Raw genomic sequence first — 24,894 nt, forward strand, 5'->3', positions numbered from 1 at the left:
ACACCCAGACAACTATCTTTCAAACATTATCAATGTTAAACGATTGTTTAATAAATGAATGATAAAGATTGTTGTCCACTATTAAGAACAGTTAGAGAGAGAGAGAGAGAGAGAGAGAGAGATAGAGAGACTATTGTGTGAGGATACGAATAGATGCAGATCTTGTTAGATCAGACACTGAAAGGGTGAAGAAAATGTTTCACATGCTTGGTTTGTTCTGTTTGTGCTGGAGGTGTCCAACTGGTAAGTTTTAAAAGCATTTTATGGCTTAAAATCTCACATTTGTTTCAGAACAAAATGACAAACTACTGCTATGGTTTAAATTTGACTATTTACACTATCACAGACCAAATCAAACTGAGATTTTATTTTGAGATATACTTTGGATTCAGGCCTCTCTGGTTGTCAGGACATTTTTCAATTGTAATTTTAATGCCTGGAAAAGTCATGGAAATGTATTAAAATGTTAAAAGTCATGGAGAATTATGCAAATGTATATGATGGAGAAACTCGAACAGTGGAGGCTCAGAAATGAAATCCTTCATTGTGCCACTTTCAAAACTCAGGCATTTCTTTGTAATTTTAAATATATGCATTTTATACAAAATGGATAAATGGAAATTCATGCCCAGCTATCATTAAAATTATTTAAAAAAATACTTCTGCAGTAATTTTGAATGGCAACAAATGTAATACAAATGTACTTGTCAAAAAAACACATTCATTTTTACTTTCAAACCGCAAAAGATTTCATCCTTTGCAAACCATTAGTAGCCTTAACCGGCATAAAACCTGTTTCTGTTTGTTCTCCAGACGTGTTTGGTGATGATGAAGTGATGTCAGTGTCAGTGATGGAGGGAGATTCTGTACTTCTACACTCTGATGTCACTGAAATACATGAAGACGACGATATACTGTGGAAATTTGGAACTGAAAACTCTATTATAGCTAAAATAAGTAGAGAGAAACAAATCTTCTCCACATATGATGATGTTCCTGATGGGAGATTCAGAGACCGACTGAAGCTGGATCATCAGTCTGGATCTCTGACCATCACAAACACCAGAAGCACAGACACTGGACTTTATTCACTAGACATATTTGGAGCTGAACATTCATCAAAAACATTCAGTGTTTCTGTCTATGGTCAGTAGACATTATTTGTCCAAATGTTCACATATTCCTGTTTTATTAAGTTTTTTTATTGAGTTCAACAAAACTTAAAGGGTAAGTTGAAAAATCTAAATTCTCTCATCATACTCACCCTCATGTCGTACCAAACCTGTAAGACTTTTGTTCATCTTTGAAACACAAATTAAGATATTTTTAATGAAATCAAAGAGATTTCTGTCCCTCCGTTGAGAGTCTTCTCAACTACCACTTTGACGCTTCAAAAAGTTCATAAAGAGATCGTAAAACTAATCCATATGAATTGAGTAGTCCAAATTTTCTGAAGAGACATGAGATCGCTTTATATGATGAACAGATTTGATTAAGATTTGTATTAAAAAAATATATATTGATCAGCGAACATAAACAGAAGCTCATGCTTTGACGCACGAGAATGAACCTCATTGGTTCTTGCAGAAGTTTAAACGTGCTGCGTAACACAAGAATGAACCTCATTGGTTCTTGCTGAAGCTCAAACGTGCTGCGTAGCACGAGAATGAACCTCATTGGTTCTTGCTGAAGCTCAAACGTGCTGCGTAACACAAGAATGAACCTCATTGGTTCTTGCAGAAGTTTAAACGTGCTGCGTAACACAAGAATGAACCTCATTGGTTCTTGCAGAAGTTTAAACGTGCTGCGTAACACAAGAATTAACCTCATTGGTTCTTGCAGAAGTTTAAACGTGCTGCGTAACACAAGAATGAACCTCATTGGTTCTTGCAGAAGTTTAAACGTGCTGCGTAACACAAGAATGAACCTCATTGGTTCTTGCAGAAGTTTAAACGTGCTGCGTTTTGTAATTGTAATTTTCATGCCTGGAAAAGTCATGGAAATGTTACACATTAATAAACCTCATTGGTTCTCGCATGTCAAGTGAACATGCTTGAGAGTCAAAGTGGTAGTTATGTTGACTGTCAGTGGAGGTACAGAAATCTTAGATTTCATTAAAAATATCTTCATTTGTGTTCCGCAGATGCACAACATTAGGGTGAGTGTAACTGTCGTATAGGAAGATCTGTGTGTGTAAACCTCACTCAGTCCCAAGATCTCAAGAGGCACACTAGCGACTAGCACTAGAGGCTGTAGTATTTATCTTTCTTGTTAGAGCGCCCGACTCCTACACCAGAGACTACAGCTCGAATCCCACTCAGAGCAGGTTGAGTAGAACCGGTTACATGAGTAAATGATGACAGAATTTAAATTTTTGGGTGAACTTACCCTTAAAATCTCAATTCGCTGCATTTATAGCATAAGGTTGATTACCACAAAAAAAAAAAAAAAAAAAAAAAGATTTGTCCCTAGTTTTCTTTAAAAGAAAAAGAAAAAATAAGGCACTTACTAAGAGGCGCTGGGTCAGTTTTTGGACATTTTAAAAGCAGAAATGTAATGCTTATTTATTTTATAAAATAACATTAACACTTACATTAGTTTTTATAAAAACACTTACATTAATTCATCTGCTGAAACTTGTGTATTATTTGAGCTGTAAAGCTGTTTAAATCATTCATTTTAGTGTTTAAGGTGTTGTGATGTCAAAGCAAAAAGTTACTGTAAATATAACTTTACACACAAAAGGATAGTGTGTGATTCTGTTTTCACATTAAACTCATGTTAACACTCATATTGTTCACATCTGGTCACTGCACAGTGAGTATTTTGATGTTTGCGGATCGTCCCTGTTCACTGTCATTGTGAGTCTCACTGTAACCCAGATTTTTGCTTTTCTGCTGAAAATAAATTGTGGTTATGTTTATTCTCTCATATTTCCCAGCTCAACTGCGCACTCCTAACATCACCAGAGACTGTTCTTCATCATCATCTTCATCAAAATCATCAAATTGTTCACTGCTGTGTTCAGTGTTGAATGTGAGTAATGTGACTCTCTCCTGGTACAAAGGAATCAGTGTATTGTCCAGCATCAGTGTGTGTGATCTCAGCATCAGTCTCTCTCTACCTCTGGAGGTGGAATATCAGGATAAAAACACCTACAGCTGTGTGCTGAACAATCCCATCAGCAACCAGACCACACATCTGGACATCAACACACTCTGTCACACATGTGCAGGTACCACAGCACTGATGGTATATGTGTGTATTTACTGACCTGATCTGTTTCCCAAAAGCTTTGTAAGCCCAAGTTGATTGTGGAGACCATTGCCACCAGTGTTCTCTGTGATCAACTTGTGTCAAAACGCAGCCCTCTTTTGTTGTAGACTGACACGTTCTTTAATGACTGTCTCTCTTTAGGCGTTACAGCACTGCTCCCACAGACTCCTTCACAGTCTCCTTCAGTTCCTCCAGTCTCAGTGTCTCTGATAGTGTTGATCTCTGCTGCTGGATCTCTGATGATTGTTGTTATAGTCGGGATCCTCTGCATCTGCAGGAAATGTAGAAAAACAGGTCAGGAATTACATTATTAACTATAAATATTAATGCATTTGAATCAGATATATAGAAAATTCTCTACAAGAATGCAAGCTCTGTTGTTTTTAACTCATCTGTATTATTGTTAAAGCAGTTCAGACCGGGGAGGAAGACAGAACTGATTCAGCATTGTGTAAACCAACAACACGACAAAAGGTAAGATCATTTATGACTGTGTTGCAGTGAGTTAGTCAGATTGAAGTTTGCTGCATCAGACGGTCAGTGAACAGACCTGTGAATAACAGTCCATCCATTATAATTATTATTGCCTTGGGTGCAGATAAAAAAAAGAAGTGTTTTTATGCATGTTTTTATTTACATTAAGTGTATACTGTTTGCAACTAAAAAAGAGAATTAGCATAAATCTAAATGTATTAGCACAGAAAAATCAGTCCTGATTCTATTTCTGTCATACTCCACACGCCTGCGCTACTTCTGACGACAAGGACAAATTAATTTGCAACGGTTGTTTTGTCGTGTTCAGTGTAGACACGGTGTCAGTATTGTAAGGCCCGCTAGTCCAATCTCCGGTTCGCCAATACACGGGGAAGGTTATCACGTGTTCTGTCCTCACTCATGCAAAGTATTGGTTGGTTAAATTTGTAATACATTAATCATATGTATTTACTCGTTAATTCATCTGACTCCATAAATGAAAGGTTTTAATAACATCTGTGCCTCACTAGAAGTGAGCGAATGTATGACTATTTCTTTTAACCATTAAATGAACAATGTCAAAATCAGTTGGAATAATCACATTGTAGCAATTTAATATTTCAGATATCAGAGATCAATTCCACAATCAATTCAAATATCTAGAACATGGTTATACATTGGTTACACCAAAGAATCTTACCCAGCTTGTAGCCTACCTGAGATAGAGAGAGAGAGAGAGAGAGAGAGAGAGAGAGAGAGAGAGAGAGAGAGAGAGAGAGAGAGAGAGAAAGGGAAAGAGAGAGAGAGAGAGAGAGGGAGAGAGAGAGAGAGAGAGAGAGAAAGAGAGACCACCTACTCCATTCGTACCCAGCCAAGAAGAAGCACCAGAGAGGGCCAGAACACCTTCCTTTATTCTCTCCTGACCAGGTGATATGGGGGATGGGGTGAGACCACCCTCAAATGGCTTCTATCCCACAGAAGGGGGGTTGCCTTATCTGGCCTAATCTCTAAACCAGTTTTCTATGAACTTCTATAAACCTTATTTCCTTTTATTTTATCTATCTGGATATGAGATATCTGTACCACTCACTTTGAGACATTTCAAATGACACCAAAAGCATAACAGTCAATGATAAACATTCGCATTAAACCATGTTCTTGTGTGAGTTCTCTGTTGTTATTTCATGTGCTTTTGTGAGTTCAAATGTTAATTAGCCAGCCGGGCCCTTTTGTCCCATAAATCAGGCCTCAACCAGTATTTTCAGTCTTACAGTCTCCAACATACCCAACATTCTGCCACAAACTTTTGTGTTAGCGGAAGATTACAATTTTTTTTAACCTTGGTCATACATTTTAGTATGACATACAAACGCTATGGTCATACATGATTTCATCCATCACGGGTTAAAACGATATACTTCGATGTTTGCCGTGGTCGAGGAGACTTAAGCGCAACATGCCTTCAGACGTGATGTGGAATGCTTGTCCTTCTCTTATTGCGCTCTTTTATTTACCACAGAAAATTGTTTTCCTAACATGAAAATATGCATGGGCAAGTTGGCATTTGACCCAGCATTTTAAGGGGCCCCTGGGCTTTACCTTTTGAGGGGCCCTTTATCCCCCAGAACTATTACTTACATTCACAATTTTTTTCTAAATCACAAAGTGCAAGTTATCAGCCTTTTACTTTGCAGGAATAAATGCCATCATCCGAACCTATACAGTAGGTCTGTCATATTAAATGTACACACATATCACTGCATCAACTACATATTGGCACACAGTCCGAACAGTGGCTGAGACAGAAACATTGAGACTGTTGTTGTAAGCAGCTTAAATGAAGTTAGAATATGCTTCATATGGAGAGCTATATGGCGCTTTCTCATTCCGTGTGTTCTGTTCTCATTCCGTTTGTTCTGAATTTGAACACCGAACTTCAAACTCATTGACGCCCCATCCTCATCCCGGGGGCGTTGCATTAATGCTGCCCTGAATATACGCCTACCTAAATGACTTGCATGTATGATGTCATTTCCTCTCACTTCTGTTCTTGTGCTTATGTATTGATGCTACAGTTCTACATTGTGAAATAATCAGGAGGCATTCAGTTAAATAAATGATAAAAGAAAAAGGAAATCTGTTAAAGGCACAATATGTCATTTTTTTGCTTTAAAAATAGCAAAAATCACTATATCTATGTTATATATATTTTTTAGTTGTGTACTTACATTATCCCGACTGTTTCCAACAACTTTCAAACCAGGAGAAATTTTAATTTAATTCGAAGACACGGCACGTTTCTTTATTTCCGTTTTGTCGCAGTCAATGGCGTCATATCCGCGTTGTCCCTGGTTTCCGCTTGTACTGCCATGGTAACCAGAGCTATGAACCAGAGCCCTCAGTAACCAAGACGACAGACGTGGACCACTGTAGTTCGCAATGTCTATCTGCACGCTGTTGTTATCTCGTTCAAACATTATGGACCATGGCAAGCAGACTTTGGATAAAAAAGGAGAACTAAACTGAGAATCAATATCAGCGCGGTGTTTTCGAGATGCCTAGAGCTCCCATAGACAGTATATAAACGAGAGCTCCACGTCCGAGACTTCGACCGCTCCTACATGTACTTTATTAAACAGGTGAGCACATTTACATAAAACTAATCAGTGTTATATAGTTCAACAATGATAAAATGTCAGAATATGATCTGTATGTTATTCTAATGTTGATCTAGCTTACTGCTAGTCTCATACAGACAAACTAACACATACATTTCAACACATTCAAATGCAGTTTAGTGTGATAGTGTAATGGTAGACCAAGTGAAACAGTGCTGTGTTAACGTTACCTCACAAGTTTAATTTGTCTAATAAACTGACCTGTGAGTTGTAATTCTGCACTTGCATGTAGTTCGGTAGAATGAGATGTCCATTCCTTTTATATCCGCGGGAGTCGCGTCGCGTGTGGAGCTGATAGCTGTCTCTTAGGCCTCGTCCACACTACTGCGTTTTAGTTTAGAAACGGAGAATTAAAACGAATACGATCTCCGTCCACACCAGCGTTTTAGCTGCGTATTAGAATTGATCTCCGTCCACATTAAAACGACTGAAAACGCGGATCACGTGACCATTCACCAACACTGGGCATGCGCGTGCCGGTGTAAACCCACCATGCGCTGGTTCTTCCCGGGTTAACCCAAAACCGACGCTCCATGTACGGTCGGTACCGCCACTGCACACGGGAATTGTCACAGATCGCTCGAATAATAGCTTGCCTCCGGCGCATGTAGGCAGTTATATCATTGTAAAATGCAGAATTTACTTGCACAACAGCTGCTAGCAAAGCTATACGCCATGACTGATGACACCCAATCATAGAGCCGAGCGTGAGCCTCTACTACGTCATCGTTTCTAAAGTCCTCCGTTTTGACCCGTCCACACTAAAACGCCCTCCGGAGATTCAAAACGAAAAACGGGTCAGCAGCGTTTCTAAACTTCTCCGTTTTGGGTCTCCGTTTTTGCCGTTTTAGTGTGGACGGGAGGTGCAAACGTAGCAAAAGGTCTCCGTTTTTAAACGAAAACGCAGTAGTGTGGACGGGGCCTTAGCAACCCCGAACTGCTTCCAATGGCGCCACCAGGGGGTGGCCAGGGGTGGCCGTGGCCACCCCTGGCCGACTCCTGGCCACCCCACTGGCCACCCCGCTGGCCAGTATAAATTTTAGTAGCATCAGTTAGCCTATGCATTTCATCCCTAATGCACAGCCAGGCAGGCAAGCCGCTCTAAACCTTCGATCGCACACAGTAGCCAGTACTTCCCCGCCCCTCCGTCCATGCCGCTGTTGCGCGCTCAGACAGCAACAGCTCAGCGCGTGACCGTCGGTCAACAATTTCAAAAGAAGTTAAGAAAGAAGACGAAGAAGACTCCCGCGTCAGTTTGGGTGACAAAGTCATCTGAAGTCATTCCATAGCTTAATGTGACGGACAGAAGTCTATTTACATCATTAAAGTTTACGGAAACTCGTATTCCCTCCTCTGTGGCTGTCGATCATTCTCCATTCAGTATTCAAACAGCGCGCGCGCCTCTTCCGGTTGGATGCACGGTAAAACTCTCTCCAATATGATATATTCACATTATAATGCATTATCTGTATATAAAAGGCTGTGGCTTTGCATAAAATGACTTTATTTTGTTGGAGTTTGTTGCTGTTTTTAAACGACTCACTACCGTGTGCTTGTTAGATCACACACATCACAAGGACTATGAATCGGCATCAAACGCACAATAACTGGAATTTAAAACTGTGAAACAAATGATCAATAAACTGTTGGACAGATATACACTAGGATTTGTGCGCTCGACATTTCTTCGATTTGTGCCGTGAACTTTTAAATGCGCACTTGTTCAGTGCAGCGCTGCACACTGTGACTCCATGTTGCTTTGAGCACATCATTCTGCACCCGCGATGCGCATATGCGCTTTGTGCGCTCTGTTTTGAAGCGTCTCATATTATCATGGTTTTGCGCACTGAAAGATTATTAAAAGCCTATATTTTTTATATCTAGCCTGCTCAATACATTTAAAATAAGCATAATTTAATTGTATATTATTTATTTGTAGTGTTGGCTATATAAATATATACACTTCTGAATTCTTGACATTAATAAATATAATATATTTGTATCTGCCAGTATCTGCTTTTCCCCAGTAACTGTTTTGTTTGCAATAAATGTACACCTTATGCCAAATATAATTGCAAAATACAACAGAATTGTTGTGTAACTCAAAATGTTAACTGTACTGTTATTAGTCTATGCACATTATATCATTAGTAACATTAAATATAACACAATAAACCATCATATAGTATATCAGTAGGAGTTTCCTTAAGTCTTTCTAAAAGTTTACTACAGGCTGGTTTACTACAACAGTAGAAAAAAAATTCTGAAATTATGGTTTAAAGTTTTGGTGTGCCACCCCAAGATTTTAAGTGGCCCCATCTGGCCACCCCTATGAAAAATTTCTGGAGGCGCCACTGACTGCTTCATATCACCGTCATGATAAAAGCATCGATGTATTCAGTCATCCGACCATAAACATTATTAGATCGGTCGGCTTGACGTTGACGACAAGATCCATAATTCTTAGCAAATGTTGCGTCATCAAACTACGCCTTTGTTATTGTAAATATGTTAGCGACCCCTAGTGGAGAAAAAATTCCACAGTGTACGTTTAAACATAGTGGAATTAGTCTGCAATTAATTTCCACTCTGAGTGAATTTGAAGCAAAATTCTATTATTAGCTTTTAAACTGTCGCATCATCAGATTCCTGATTGAGTTTGTGTTTCCTTACAGAAATCAAAGACGGATGCTGTGTATGAAAATGTCCCCAAAAAACGATGATCAAATACTGTATGTACTGGATCTGATGTTAGAGTTAGTACTGCACACTGACTCACACCTCTTGACCATATTTATTCTCGGACAGGATATATCTGTTTTGATTTCACTCTCTGTATCATATATTTTGGTATTGTGGTGTATGAAATTCTATTTTAATTTAGTGGTTCCCCAATATAATAGCATCCAGAAACTCAACTAAAATGTTCTACTTTTAATTGATCATATGGAAATGTATAAACATCAATAAATATTAATCACACCCGTCTCTGTACTCCTTTGTCTGTCATTTACTGTTCCTGAATTATTATTTTTAGGGAAATGTAACTGGATATTAACCTCATTACATAGTGACTGCAGTATCACACAATATGATCTGCTGGATATTTTGGCAAATGTAACACAAGCACATCATCGCTCTCTAGTGTCCAAAGCAGAGAATCACATCTCTAAGAATAGCACTACTTTTACTCGCTATAAATAGATTCTGCTGTTCTCATAGAGGAACCACCTAAGAGCATGACTGCTGGCTATTTGAACAACAACACTATGATAATTCAATTGTATTTAATCAGCAGTGTAATTCTTGTCATTCAGCTGAGCTCGTGTTCTGTGAGGAGTGAGTGACTGCAGTGATAATAACACCAGTTCCAGAACAACAGCAACACATATTCTTCCTTATCTTAAGACATACGTGGATATTTCATAATAAAGTCTTGTCATTATTACTAGATCGGCTGATAATGGGGTTTACTGATATTTGACCGGTATACACCTTTCTTCTTTGGTCGTAATAAATGTGGTGGGTTTTGAGGACTACCAGCAGCATCAATGCACAGGAAAACTAACTCATTTATGCCCTTTTATTCAGTATGATAATTATGTGTTACTTGCAGTGCACGTGAAGATGACACATTATCTAAATTGTATTAAACGAACCCATTGAAATCAGTGACTGTTTACACTGGATGCTGCGCCTGCGCGATGTGACGCGACAAATCCGACAGTAAACTGATGTTTAAAGTCTTTGCTGATGTCCTGTTCTGACAGCCCTGGTGTTGCAGCAGACCTCCGGAGACAGATTACAACATGAAACAAACAAGAGGAGAATCGTGTCTCCCCTGTATGAGCAGCGCCTGCAATGCAGATAGTCTGACTCTAGGGTATGTATGCGGTATCTTCCCGTATCAAAATAAGAGTCTCTGCTCAGATTGTCCATGTAAAAAGGTAGTTGTCTTTTCTCAATGTCCATATTCAGAGTGCAAAAGGGAATATATTTATTAATTGTTCACACTTTTCACAGTCGCACTACTTCTGACAGAGTTTTCATGTTTTAGGATTTTTAACAAACAAATGATTTGTACCAAAGCCCGCAGGTGCAAGTCAAATGCCCACACTCTGACAAAGCAATTTGCTTTTATACATTTACAGCAAAATCAGATTACAAGCAGTTTAAGCTTAAAATAAAAAAAGACAAGCCAAAATAACAGTAGATAAATATGAATATTAATTCATGAACCATGCTGAAAATCAGCCTATTTGAAAAACTGTGTTAGCTGATGCTAACTGGTTAGCTAACTAGTTAGCTGATGCTAACTTGAGGTAATTTTTAAATATAAAATCCAAATATTTGTATCCAAACACCTAGTTAGATTACATTTGATGGAAAACCAAAGGATGTGTTGTTCAGAACATGGTAACATTAATTATGATAGTGGGAAGCGATGCCACCTGGGGTCGTTTTACCCCACAGACTAGAATTCAGAATTCATCTTCCAGAATCTGACAGTTTATTTTTAGTTCATTTTTAGTCCATCTCCTACCCTGAAGTCCGTTTTGCAGAAATGGACAAAAATGAACTCCCAAAACTTACTGTCAAATTCTGGAAGATGAATTCTTCAAACAGTGGTACAAGAGGATGTGGTGCTGGTCCTTCAAGAGTCACTCTCAATCTGTCTGTCTATAAAGCCTATAAAAAATCAGTCTTCATGTATTTTATTACACTTCAGCTTGTGATTCTTATTAAGAGGGGGTATATTTTTAGGATTCTTTACCTAACCTAAATAAGTCTCTGATATCCTGACACCTTGCTCTTCTGGAGACTCCAGGTAGGTTCGAGTTCTGGAAAATGGTGGCACTGGAGACTAAAGGGTTCCTGATGGTTTCACACTTAATTCTTCACCTTCATTCTTAATTCTTTTGCAGTTAACATGTGTATTTTCTTCTCCACCTGTATTTGTCTGACCCTGCTGACCCAATGAGCATTTCACTGTCCAATGGTCATGCCTTAACTGCAATCTCTAGTATTGCATTAGTATTGCATTATTGTATCCTTCTCATGGGCATTTAATAATTTTTGACGTTTCAGTCTGAGTTAAATCTCTTTTTTGGCTTATTTTATCTGTAAAAGAAAACGTGCCTAATAATTCTGCACACCTGAGTTAAAGGTGTTTTTCATTTCCAGCCTTCATGAACAATTATATATCACTTATAAATGATTAAATACAAAATTAATAGTAGTTATTAAGATTAATATGGTTTGGAATTGGCAAAATGTGCCTGGGAATAAAATATGATCAGAAAATCAATGTGCCTAATAATTCTGCACGCACTGTATGTGTTAAATATGATCAATGTTTTGCTATTGCTTTTCTCTGTCTGTCGACACAGTTTCTCATCATGGTTTAGGCCTATTGTTTCTGTCGAGTAGAAGAGAGACTTTATAGCAGCAGAATAGGAAGAAGCTCTTTACATATTCACTCATGCTCTAAATAGCCATTCTCTCTCACAAACAAGTTGGTCCACCAACAGATCAAACCACATCTCTGAAGAACACCAACCACATCTTTCAGTTTGACTCAGAAGATAAACATCAGTAAACCGGTATGTGAGGTCAGACACGGTTTTAACTTTTTCCATGCACTGAAAATGAGAGCTAAATAAATATACACAGCCATTTTAAAATTAGACTTACACTCCATTTCACTGCACCATGTTCATCATATATTTTCATACAATATTCACACAATATTCTTCTACTTTTAAATATTTAACATCGTCAATGTTAAATTTCAAAGATTATCAAAATGATAAAAAAATGAATGTTTTCCACTATTAAAAACATAGTTTTATTATAGTCTTATTATAAGACTGTATGTAACCATTTATAACATGCGTCAGAGCAGTTGTGCATGTGCACTATAGGAGGGTCACTCTCTGTTAGGGGAGGATTCACACACATGATTAACAGTTCTGTTACGCTTGCTTTAATCAGTTTGAGTTTTCACTGAACTGAAAATGTTTCACATGCTTGTTTTGTTCTGTTTGTGCTTCTGCCGTCTCATTGGTAAGTTATTCATATATTTGTGTGGTGTCATTCATTTGTATTTCAATTACAATTAATTTATCATGTAACTTTACATTTATTTTGCTACAGAAGATCATTTTAAAACACATTAAAAATAAATATATTGATTCACACATGTCTGCTACTGTTCTTCAATTCATATTTAAAGGTTAGCAAATGAGTTCAGGCTTTGTAAGAGCCTTAATCAGTGACAAAACCTCTTCATGTTCTCCAGGTGTGTTTGGTGATTCAGTGTCAGTGATGGAGGGAGATTCTGTCACTCTAAAGACTGATCTTACTGAAATACATGAAGATGAAGACATACTGTGGAAATTTGGAGCTGAAAAGTCTCTGATAGCTCAAATCAGCAGAGCTACTGGAATCTTCTCCACATATAATGGCACTGATGGGAGATTCAGAGACAGACTGAAGCTGGACGATCAAACTGGATCTCTGACCATCACAAACACCACAACTGAACATACTGGAGATTATGAACTACTGATAAGTGGAGCGAAACGATCATCAAAAACATTCAGTGTTTCTGTCTATGGTGAGTAGAGACATTATCCTGCCCTTTGTATTTTGTTAGCTATTTACATATTGAAATGTTTGATCATTTCATAGTTTGAGAAGACGGACACACTCCCTGCTAGTCATCACACTAAACACATTGAACTGAAAATAAGATTGTTGTTTAGATTCATCCATATTTTTCTTTATTCTCTCATGTTTCCCAGCTTGTCTGCCCGTTCCTGTCATCAGCAGTAACTCTTCTCACTGTTCTTCATCATCATCATCATCATCATCATGTTCACTGGTGTGTTCATCAGTGTTGAATGTGTGTGATGCGACTCTCTCCTGGTACAAAGGAATCAGTGTATTGTCCAGCATCAGTGTGTGTGATCTCAGCATCAGTCTCTCTCTACCTCTGGAGGTGGAATATCAGGATAAAAACACCTACAGCTGTGTGCTGAACAATCCCATCAGCAACCAGACCACACATCTGGACATCAACACACTCTGTCACACATGTGCAGGTACCACAGCACTGATGATATATGTGTGTATTTACTGACCCGATGTATCATGTTATATATACTGTAGTGCTGATATTCACTCGCAGTAATGGCTCATTTTGTCCATTACAGATGAGGCTCAACCATTGTTTTATATAGTGTTGATCTCTGCTGCTGCTGGATCTCTGATGATTGTTGCTGCCGTTGGGATCTTCTGGATCTGCAAGAAATGTAGAAAAATTGACAGCGGAGGCAAGTGTTACAAAGAAGTATTATAACAAATAAAGATTTAAAAATTTGCTCTAAATATTTTAGCACTATCATTTAATCAATTATTGTCACACAATTATTCTCATAATTCCTTTTTATAAATGATCAAAGTTCATTTTTATTAAAAACACTGGAAATGCAAAAACAGAAATGAAAATCTGCATGTTTTCAGCAATAAAAATGCTTTCTCCATTATAAACATAATCTTACATGTGTAAAGAAACTGCTAATGCTCAAATTAAAATCTCTATGAATGATGGCTTGATAAATTTTACCATGCAAAAAATGCAAATGACTTTACTCTTGTTAAACATCCTGCCTGGGTTTGATTTATAAATTAAAGAATGTTTCTATAAATTTAATGGTAAACACAAACTCTGTTCTGAATGTTTTGTGTGTGAAAAAGTTATAGGCCTAATGTTAAATGGTTGATGCCATTAATTAATTAATTAATTAAATGTGTGCATTAATGTTTTAACTTTGACAGCCCTAATAATTATATGTTGTAAAGCAACAGATCAAGTTGAGTTCTGTTGTTTTAATGTATCTTTTATTGTAGAAACAGTTGAGACTCCCGAAGACGAGATCACTTACGCTGATCCAGTGTTCTTCAAAAGAAACGCACAGAAAACGGTAAGACAATTAATAATGTTACACATAAAAATACACGTCACAGATTACATTTGAGCAACATTTTAGCAACTGAGAAACACTGCAGGATCTCCAATTTTTAAATGAATTTGTTAAATTAATGTAATTACATTGAGGAAAAGAAACATTTTAACAGTTTGTACATCAAGACTTTTTTGACTTATTTTTTTGTACATCAAGAGTTCTTGTGTCAGATAACTACTAGCTAGAAATAGTATGCTAAATATAATAAAATGTATTAGTATTATGTATAATTTATTACTATTATGTATTATTATTAGATTAAAAAGGCGTTTACTCAAGCTGGTTTATGTTAGCTTTGCCGTAAGAGGGATTTTTTTTTCATATAACAGTGCAGATCACATTACATCTCAATCAATCTTCAGAAATAACCTGCCCCCTTTTTTATTATTATCATATATTTTGTTATGCATGTTTGTTTTTTATTACAGAAAGTAAAAAGGGAGGATCACATGGATTATGCCCCTCTCAACATGAGCAGATGATCAAACTAAATTATTTTTTATAATTTACAAGTACTTGACAGCTGTTTGATCACTTTCACTGCAAACCTCCTTTCATGTTTCATCTTAGAGTACATTATAGTGGAGACCCTGCTTTATTCATTTATTTACATCTAAACCGATATTGTTTGATCTGTTGGACAAATAGCTTGTGCGTGAGAATGTGTCTACTGCTGGAGGTTTTTGAGTGTGTTCGAGTGTGTCAGTAGTGTGTTTGAGTAAAGAGTGTGGTTGAAGGGCTTTTTCCATTCCTGCTCACATTAAACCGTTTGATTCTGCTCTACAGAATTTCTTTTCACAACTAAATTCTGAACTTGTGTTCACAAAAAGGTCTTAAATCAAACACTGTTATTCCTGTGAAATATGAAAATATCTTATACTTTGTGTGCATATGCAACATGACCATATACATGCATGCAGTGATCGTGCAGACAAGCTCAGCTAGTTTCAGTAGTTATTTCCAGCTATAGGAAGCGAGGCAGAAGTTATTTAGAACTATTCTTGATTCTCACATCTTTTTTCAAATAAAGGTCATCCTGTTTTTTTTTGTTTTTCCTGTCAGTGTCTGGGAATTATTTAAGAATAAATCCAATGTGCGATGTACTGTTCTATATTTATAGTAGCATGCCCATGTTTGATGGATGTTGTAATTTCTTTTGTTTTCATTGGTTGTGTGAAGAAAATAACTAAAAGTAGAAAATTATGGCAAAACAGTGCATAGCAGTGCTGCTGTCCAAAGGAAAAACATAAATCATCAAAATGTAGGTATTAAATATTCTTTAAAATTATTATCTCTTCAGATGGCTTTGCTCATTCAGAAAAAAAGTGTGAAAATTCCAATCAATTTGAATTTTTTTTTTTTTTTTTGATTTCCAGTATTGGCATTGTTAGTGTTCTCTTCTGAATGGGAACTTGTACTGCGTCCTCGTTTCCTCACTCCTCTGTCCTCCATCCTATTACCGGAAACCAATCGAGCTTACCCATCTTGAAGGACATCTCAATTCTCTAATTGCACCGCAAGGAAGCGAATATCGAGGAGTGAGGAGGCTTCCTGTGGAGTCATGGGGTGCTTTCAGTTCTTTTTTGTGCATCCTCGTTTCCTTTCCTTGCTTCCTTTATTTACGTCTCAGCTCCACCCCCTGTAGGATATGAGGGAAGGCTGCAAGGAAAGAAAAGGAGGACAGAGGAATCAAAGGAAAGCTTATTTATACATTGGAATACTTGATCACTCAAGATACACCTGTGGATACACCCCTGTATCCTCGCTTATGACTCCCGGAAGCCTCCTCGCTCTTTGCGATGCAATTAGAGAATTGAGATGTTGAAACAAGCTGGCCTTAACACACGGTACTAACAAGGTGTACATAATAAAGTGCCTGGTGAGTGGATGTTTACAAATAGTATGAATAATGTATAACGCCATCTTGTGTCCTAAGTAGGAATTCACGGTTTAAAAACACCAGTTATGAGTGAAAAATATTTTTAATGAAATTTAACCAATGATTAAACAAATATCTTTCCAATTAATTTCCATATTTTAGAAAGAAAATGGTGTTTATAAAGGAAGAACTTCAAGGCCCTTTTTTAATAATGACTGATGCAAAGTTGTGTACAAATGTTTACAAATACTTGATCTGATTTTTGTCTTTCCACACAAAATAAAACATCTTTATATACACAGATCATTTACCACATTTGAATATCTAACAAAAATAAATTGAACCATTAGTGATTGTAAAAAGGAAACATGCATGTCCAGTTTATTGATATACATCATGGTAAGATTCATGATACAGGATTTTGTGAGGGTTTGGCAAATGACAGTATTTTAGCTTTGAAATGACAAAATATTAACATGACAAAAATAGATGACAATACATTAGACACTTCTAAATCATATTTAAGCTATTTACATTGAGAATGAGAACAAAAGATTAATAAAAAAATAAAAAAATTGGACAAACATTGCTTGAAAGGTCTAGCTAAAGCATCAGAATCTGAAGACCACAATACAGTACATGATATGTAGTAAGTGCAAGAAGTCAATTAAAAAATGATAGGCACCTATAGTATCAGTAGTGCAAACTCCATTCAGCACCTGCATGTCGTTTGATTGACAGTTGCTTTCAAATCCTCAACTGTGCATTTGTGAAAAGTGCTTGTGTCTTACAGTACAAGGCCATATGTGACTACTAGTAGACAAATACACTTCTTGATGATAATAGCTGTCTTGGAAGGGTAAAACAATCATTTACAAGTGGATGAACACAGACGGGGCAAAATAACCAATGTTAAACAAGATCAGTGAAAAAAAAAAAAAGATACGTCTCACTGTTCCTGTCTGGATCTCTTTAGCAGCATTAATAAACCTCTACACACTGTGAAACAGGGGGAAGTGTTTGACGTTTTCCAGACAAGGCTTAAACCAAATCCCAGACTAAAACGCATGTTTGAGCTGTTTGAACTGAAAGCAACTTGCACTGAAATATCTTAAAAATAGTCAGTGCCATTGTTTCGTCTCAAGATGCACACCAGTAATTTTTCTTTAAGGCATGTTTATAAAAGCTACTTAAATGTCCTAATTGAACTAAGGGCTAACCCTGGCTTAATCTAAACCCTGTCTGTGAAACTAGGCCTTTCTATTCTATTGCTGGTTAAGTGTCACTTTGGTTCATACTTTAAAGCTTGTTTCCTGCTTAACTGCCTTTTTTGAAAATAGTAAGGCTATGTAAAAAAGTTAAAGGTTCAGGGGAACAAGGAGGCAGGAACTTCACTGTTCTTCACTGTCATTGCTCCTCCTATCAATCCAGAGCGCATATCTACTGCAAAGGGGGTGCTCGCGAACACCCTTCTGAAACCTAAAATGACAAATGGGACACCCTACAGTCTCATGGACTTTACGGACACGGCAGCCGGTCCACAAGACAGAAAGTGCATATGAAGTGTGCCATTTGGGACTCTTTTTGGGACTCTCGAGACTCTTGGCCCCGCCCTGCTTGCCATAGGCTTAACCGTTTCATCCTCTTCTTCTCTCATTATCCATCTTCTCTTTAGTGTCCCATTAAATAAATGTACCAAAATAATAATGTTACTGTGATGTTTCATTGGCAGTCTCAGTCTGATTACAGCATGTCCCATTAACAGGATCCTCATTCTGACAAACGATTGAGTATTTTACATCATTCACCTGTAAGAGAAAACAGATTCACAGAAGGTAAAATAAATGAACAGGTTTGATGAAATCAGTCACACAAACAGAAAAAAAAATAGACTTGGAATTGTGTTTGAGGAATCTGGGGTGGTTTCCTTTTCCTGAATATTTGACATAATACAGTACTACAGTAGTACAACATTTGAATCTCAATGCCTGATTCTTTTTGATTAAAATAATATGAAACTACTCATGGAGAATGTGGGTTCCCCTGTGTGTGTGTGTGTGTGTGTGTGTGTGTGTATTAATTATTTGATCACATATATTATATATTCATGCCACTGCTTTTCAATCTAAAGTAAAACAGTTTCTATGTACTGATTTTTAATTAAACTACATAAAACTGTTCAGATCTGTAAGTGCTGTGTGTCTGTTTGCATGCGAGTTTTCGTGTGTTTTATTTTACCTTATTATTATGATTTGGCTCTGTCCTGGTCCTGGTGCCTGTTAGAACAATAATGACTAACTCAATTCCATTCAGAATGAAAATACATATTTTCACATACATTCACACACAAACTCATATTTGCATCTTGTTAAATCAGCTGTATGTAATACTAACCTTCTCTTGTTGCTGGACTCCTGCGATTCTTTCGACTCTTGCGATAGTGAATCATCGCAGTAGCAACCGCAGCAGCAACAACAACAACCACCAGAGCTACTATTCCTGCAACAGCAGCTGGATTTCGACCTAAAGCAGTAACAATAAAAAGATAGACATCAATTTTACTGATGTTTTTGACCGACATTTACACCTTTCTGTTTTGTTCATCAGTTGTGTGGTACTGATTTAACTGATAAATGGTGGATTTTAGAGAAACGGGAACTACAATGACATCAAAGCACGTTGAGCTCAACAGGAAACATCGATGCTCACAGGAAAACTGCTTTTGTGTATTGTGCAGGTTTATAACATTCATCATAATGTTGGTCAAAACTGTCCACAATGAAAGGCACTTTATTTAAAATGCACTGACAGACTAAATGACACTCACCAGTCACAATAACACTGAAGCTCCTAATCCTCCTAATACTGAAGCTGTCGCTGCTGCTGATGATCTCTAGTGTATAATCTCCAGAGTCTGTGTTTCTGGTGTTTGTGATAGTCAGAGATCCAGTCTGATGATCCAGCTTCAGTCTGTCTCTGAATCTCTCATCACACTGTTCATCTTCACAGATCTTTCTCTGATCTCCAGCGATTTCAGCGATGAGAATGTCATTAAAATACCATGTGATCAAATAATTTTCGTTTTTTATCACACCAGGATCTAAAGTGACAGATTCTCCCTCCTTCACAGACTTTCTCTTTTCATCTTGTTCAGCAGCAGAAACACCTGGAACACAAACCAACAGATGATTGAGGATCTATTTGCTGAAAACAACAAACTACACATTTTAAAAGTCTGTGGATATTAAAATAATTATTTTATTTTATATGATGAACAGATTTAATTTAGGCTTTTAATCAAATATAATTATTGATCAACACACATACGCACAAAGTACGATGAACAGAAGCTCAAACGGGTTTGTAAAGGCATGCATTTATCATAACAAGTGTTCTTCTCTCATTTTCTGTATTTATACAATGGTCTGTCTGAATACACATTTCTGATTGGCTGGAAGCTAAAACTGCAAATACACAGGTAGTTCCAGTCAATTTAATCACCGTTAATGCACTGGCTTTATTGAAACCACACCATAGACTGCAAAAAAAACATGGATAGATCTCCACTTCCTTCCACTGTAGAAAAATTAAGCCGAAACATCCATCCACACAGAAACATTCAGTAGGACAGAAACTTGTTATTAATGTTGTGAAGGAAGTGGATTCTGGAATCCACTGCTGCTTCGATGTATAGGCTATCTAATGAGTGATTATAATCAAGGTATTAATAAAAAAAAAATCTCCTTCTAAATATCAAATGAATTGAATGACTTCTCAAAGCTTATGAGATTTTTCTTCATTTTAGAAGAACAGTGTGATTACTGAAATGTTCTTTTCATGTATTCTCTAATGTCTGTATTAAATATCTGAGAGGTGACTGAGGGTCTGACCCATGCCAGGAATACAGTAACCATGCTTGCTCATTTAGCCCAGCTTTCAGAGATGAAAAATGTACTCGTTTTGTTTGAGAAAGTTCTTCAACATGTTAAAACATATATCTGTTCTTCTAGCTCACCATGACGACTATAGATCACAAGGGTCATTGGAACCAATAGTTTAAGCAACCATTTTTTATCATTTACTTTACTGTTCTATAATAAAGTGTCCTCTCATTGAAGGAAAGAACATGTCATCTGGATGTTTTGGGAAGAGTCTCCTGTTATAGTTAGAGCCCTAACCAAATCCAACCTTGAAGAAGCTGTGTGTCTGTGTATGAGTTAGTATACTTAGTGACAGGTTAAGAAACAAGTGGCATTATTGGAGATTGACTGACTTGTTCTGACTTTTTCTTGTGACCTCGGAGGAACACTCGTACCTAACTCAGGGTTCTGGTGGCAACCGTACAGACTATGGAGATGTGCTACTGCCTATCAGTCCATGTGTGGAAAATGTGTTTATCTATTTCTTAGCCAATCAGAATCATTCAACCTGAAATAATGACGTAGCTTAGACCTTTGTGAAGAGTATAACTGCTGTGATCTTTGTAACTGTAAGCGGGGCGGCCTACGAACTCCTGTGTGAGTCTTGAAGCTGAACTTCTGCTGATGAAACTGCAAACTATCTTAAGTAAACAATAAATAAAAATAAAAAAAAATTCTTCAATTTATTATAATTCTGGCTCTTGTCTTTCATTGACTGCACTTCTAACTCCTGGTCTTAATTAATCAATTAAACCCCTAAAAGTTGCCTGTGACTTTTATTGATAAAACAGCTTTGTTACTGAGCAGAAAAAAGGAATCGCCGGTGCAGCACAGATGTTTACTTATTAATTCATTTATTTAAGGTGCATAACAATGACTAAAGTTACATCTTCAGCAGAGAACCTTCTTTTTCATTTGAATAGCTTTGTTACTGAATTGCTAAATTACATATTACTCAGCAATGAGGGGGAAACACACACAATCTCTCTCTCTTTCTTCTCCCTAATTACACAAATAAATGTAATCTTATCACAGTACTTTATCTCTGTGTCTAATTGAAAGCTGGCAAAATGCTTTATCTAACGAGCCATAACTGATGAAAATAACTGTCATTTTTAGCCTTCCAGTCAAATATTGAGCTGCAAACATCAATAACAGATTGAAGTTGTGCTGGCAAATGACCATGGTATAAATGGGATAATCCTCATGGTTCTTTGTCTCCACATTGTGCATTAAAATCGTGTAATACACACCTAACCATTGATTATCCCTTACATAATCCATTCACAATTTTAAGAAATGTTTAGTTTTTCATGCTGCTAAGAGTCACTGCTGTTATAAACACCACAAACACATGTGATATAAACATATATAACATGCTTTTAAATGTTTAATGACTCACCATGAGCAGCTAGATTGAAGGTCTTTTCAATGTTGCGGCTGTTGATCTGTAGATGATAAACTCCAGAGTGTGTGTTTGTGATGTTTGTGATGGTCAGAGATCCAGTCTGATGATCCAGCTTCAGTCTGTCTCTGAATCTCTCTTTACACTGAACATCTGTACAGATCTTACTCTGATCTCCAGTGATTTGAGCGATTTGAGTGTTATTAAAATACCATCTAATTCTGTCTTGCTGGTTTGTTTTAACACCAGTGTTTAGAGTGACTGAATCTTCCTCCATCAAAAACACAAACACTTCAGCTCCTGTGGAAGAAATGAACAGATAATCATAAATCACTTATAAAAAAAAGTGGGTAAAAATTATAGCAATGTTTATTTTATTTATTTTTTACTTGTGAAATAACACTGACATTATAGCCACGTCGTTTTATGCATTGTTTATGTGAAAAGTGTTAAGGTAAAAGAGATGATCTCCATAATATTTTAATATTGAGTCAAAGCTCACTTTTTCATTTTTTTTACTTTACCGTTTAAAAAATATTCAGCTGTATTTTAACATTTATTAAAGGAAAATGCACTGAATAATTGAATTATACTCACCACTGACAGTAATGTTGAAGCTCTTAAGGCTGTCAGTATTGCTAATGCTACTGGTGATCTGTAATTCATAAAGTCCAGAGTCTGCTTGTTGGATATTACTGATCGTCAGAGATCCAGTCTGATCATCCAGCTTCAGTCTGTCTCTGAATCTCTCAGTACCTTCATTACAATGAACATCTGTACAGATACTAATATTTCCAATGATTTGAGCTATACGAGTGTTTTGAAAAAACCATTTAATTCTGTCTTTCTGGTTTATCTTAACATTGGTGTGTAGAATGACTGAATCTCCCTCCTTCACGGTAACTCTGTCGATCTCAACACCAGAAACACCTGGAAAAGAAATGAACAGATAATCATAAATCATGAATGTCTGGGATAGTGTGACAAAATTATACATCAGAAGAGTGCTGTGAAAATGTTATTCTGCAGATCACAGAGTGTGAGAAATATGTCTGAATTCAAAATGTAACATGCAAACAGTAAAAGAACATCATAAATTTACACATTCACTCATCGGACAATCACAAGTCTCATGAATGATCTTCAAGTTTTAGAGATATTAAAAATTAAACTTCCATATCCATAGCACAAAGTAAAGGCTCCAAAAGTTTATGTACCATAACGAAAATTAAAAACCCAAAACCATGGTTATTGTAGTTAAACTATGGTAACCACAAATTAACCATGGTGTTGTTACATTAACCATAGTTTTGATAACTGTGGTTATACAAATGGTAATCAACCCTACACATGGCTAGTTACTACACTTTTACTATAAAAAACAACATTATTATTTTAAAGCCTAGGCCTACGACACTAGCTGCCACAAACTTTCGTTTTTGACGAAGGTTTTGCAGTTGGGAGGTTCAATCTTCCTCCCTCTCCCAAATCAAACTGCGTTAAAACATTAAATAATAGAACTACTTGAAGTTGTACATAAATATATTCACCATTTAGGCTAAAACAGGATTAATAACGTGTGAGTGGCCGGGTCATCTGTTAAAGGCCTTCTCCTCAGTCTGCACCCTCATATTCATATCTAATAATAGATATAACATTTGTCTTATAAAAAAATGACTTACCATGCAGGAGAAAAACACACAGTGTGATAAAAATGCCGAGCATTATATTCCCCACTTTTGCGGAAGTCCAGATTCCGTCGAATGTTTATGTCGATACCATTTTGCATGAAAGCGAAAGTAATTTGCGCCTAACGTTAATAGAGATTTGAAGAAGCAGCGTCGAAAACATTGACAACACGACAAAGCGTGTGTCGGTTTCGCCAGTGATGTGACATTAGACGCTGAAGGTCCGAAACGTATGTAAAACAAACAGAAAAACAGACTGTATCAGATCCAATCCAATACGTACTGGCACTGGATGGTGGTGTGTTTTGAACGCATGCGCAGTACCGATCTCTGGGTTATAATGTACATGCGCAGGCTGGTCTTAAGTGACATGTATGCTCAATATTGTATTGAAATTATGTTCTAACCTGTGTATTAGTAGTAGTGATAAATAGTAATAAGTCATTATTGATGAATAAGTAATTATTTACAAAAATGTGATGCTTAAGTTATCCTAGTATATACATGCAAAATAGTTAATTTTACAACATTTTAAATCACATGATTTTAAACCTAAATTTGATGGATTAATAGCATGTAGTCACCGCAAGTATTTTTTTTTAATGTGTGCATATAGAACATTTTAAAATTAAGCCATTTTATTTTATTCAGGTCATATTTGCTGTTGAGTGGAAACAAAAATTAGTCAAGTAATTGTCTCTGTAATTTTAATCCTAAAGGTACAATACAATAAGATCTGCAAACAACTTAAAATACCAGTACACATTCAAGGATTCAAGGGTAAATGCAAAAATAATAATAGTATCAAGAAAATAAATCCTGTCAGATGTCAAAAATAATTGCTTAATGATATTTTGTCTGGTAAGAGTTCCTTCTTTAATGGCTTCTTTAATGGCTCATTTTTCCACAGTGATCTGTACATAAGGTTACTCTTAATTTGCTGTTCAGTGTCTGCAAGACTTGTACGTACATTTAACCCTTTCACGCATAGTGGTCACTACAGTGGACAGCTATTCAAAAAGCATTTTTCTTTGCAAATGCATGGATTTGTATGGCAAAGTTGCACATCAACCTCTACAGTGGACTCTTGTGCATCATCATATACATTGCCACCAAGTGGCAAGCCTTTGTGTTTCGATTTTTTCCCCCTCCAAACCAAGATGGCCAATGGTCAGTCAGAAATGCCAAGTTGCTCCGGAATATCCACCCATTCCTTCTATCCTAGGAAACTAAAGGTTTACGTAATGCATGTTGCTTGTAATGCATTAATTGTCAGATCAAAAAGTAATCTGATTACATAATGCATGTTACTTGTAATGCGTTTCTTTACTCGTAACATCAAAAAGTAATCTGGTTATGTAATGCATGTTACTTGTAATACATTACTTTACTTGTAACATTAAAAAAACTGATTACGTAATGCATGTTACTTGTAATGTGTTTCGTAACATCAAAAAGTAATTGATTAAGTAATGCATTGATTACGTAATACACATTACTTTACTTGTAACATCAAAAAAGTAATCTGAATGGGTTATTCATGT

At 36.7% G+C, this 24,894-nt stretch overlaps 4 protein-coding genes across 8 annotated transcripts in view; 2 read left to right on the plus strand and 2 right to left on the minus strand.

Annotated features, from left to right (window-relative positions):
* The window catches only part of LOC309476224 (SLAM family member 5-like), a 232,245-nt gene extending 214,965 nt beyond the window's left edge, over nt 1-17,280 (plus strand). The window contains exons 12-17 of the mRNA XM_082139493.1: nt 3,689-3,750; nt 9,104-10,311; nt 12,730-13,047; nt 13,235-13,765; nt 14,349-14,416; nt 14,887-17,280. The gene's annotated coding sequence lies outside the window, so the exon portion shown is untranslated. The remainder of the gene's footprint in view (nt 1-3,688; nt 3,751-9,103; nt 10,312-12,729; nt 13,048-13,234; nt 13,766-14,348; nt 14,417-14,886) is intronic.
* LOC309476062 (uncharacterized protein) overlaps nt 1-23,653 on the minus strand; it is a 77,099-nt gene extending 53,446 nt beyond the window's left edge. For 4 of the 5 annotated variants that reach the window (XR_014197914.1, XR_014197915.1, XR_014197916.1 and 1 more), the window contains exons 1-3: nt 23,345-23,653; nt 22,260-22,592; nt 21,660-21,962 (exon numbers count right to left, since the gene is read on the minus strand). Coding sequence is in view for 2 of the 5 variants with exons in the window: in XM_082139210.1 (XP_081995336.1) it covers nt 21,660-21,962; nt 22,260-22,592; nt 23,345-23,387 (679 nt within the window). In the remaining 3 variants the exon portion in view is untranslated. Of the gene's footprint in view, nt 1-16,687; nt 18,146-18,575; nt 18,614-18,731; nt 18,861-19,164; nt 19,504-21,659; nt 21,963-22,259; nt 22,593-23,344 lie in introns of those variants that run through there. The other variant, XM_082139209.1, reaches the window with a different exon arrangement.
* The window catches only part of LOC309476275 (uncharacterized protein), a 106,570-nt gene that overhangs the window by 19,707 nt on the left and 61,969 nt on the right, over nt 1-24,894 (minus strand). The gene's annotated exons all lie outside the window — the stretch shown is intronic.
* On the plus strand, nt 152-5,843 carry LOC309474901 (SLAM family member 5-like; the record flags this gene model as incomplete). Its single annotated transcript, XM_082137520.1, has 6 exons — nt 152-243; nt 814-1,146; nt 2,942-3,235; nt 3,418-3,570; nt 3,689-3,750; nt 5,826-5,843. The coding sequence occupies exons 1-6, from the start codon at nt 195-197 to the stop codon at nt 5,841-5,843; spliced, it is 909 nt and encodes a 302-aa protein (XP_081993646.1). The 5' UTR covers nt 152-194.

This window comes from Leuciscus leuciscus (genome assembly GCF_965113295.1).
Source record: "Leuciscus leuciscus genome assembly, chromosome: 15".
Classification (NCBI taxonomy): Eukaryota; Metazoa; Chordata; class Actinopteri; order Cypriniformes; family Leuciscidae; genus Leuciscus; species Leuciscus leuciscus.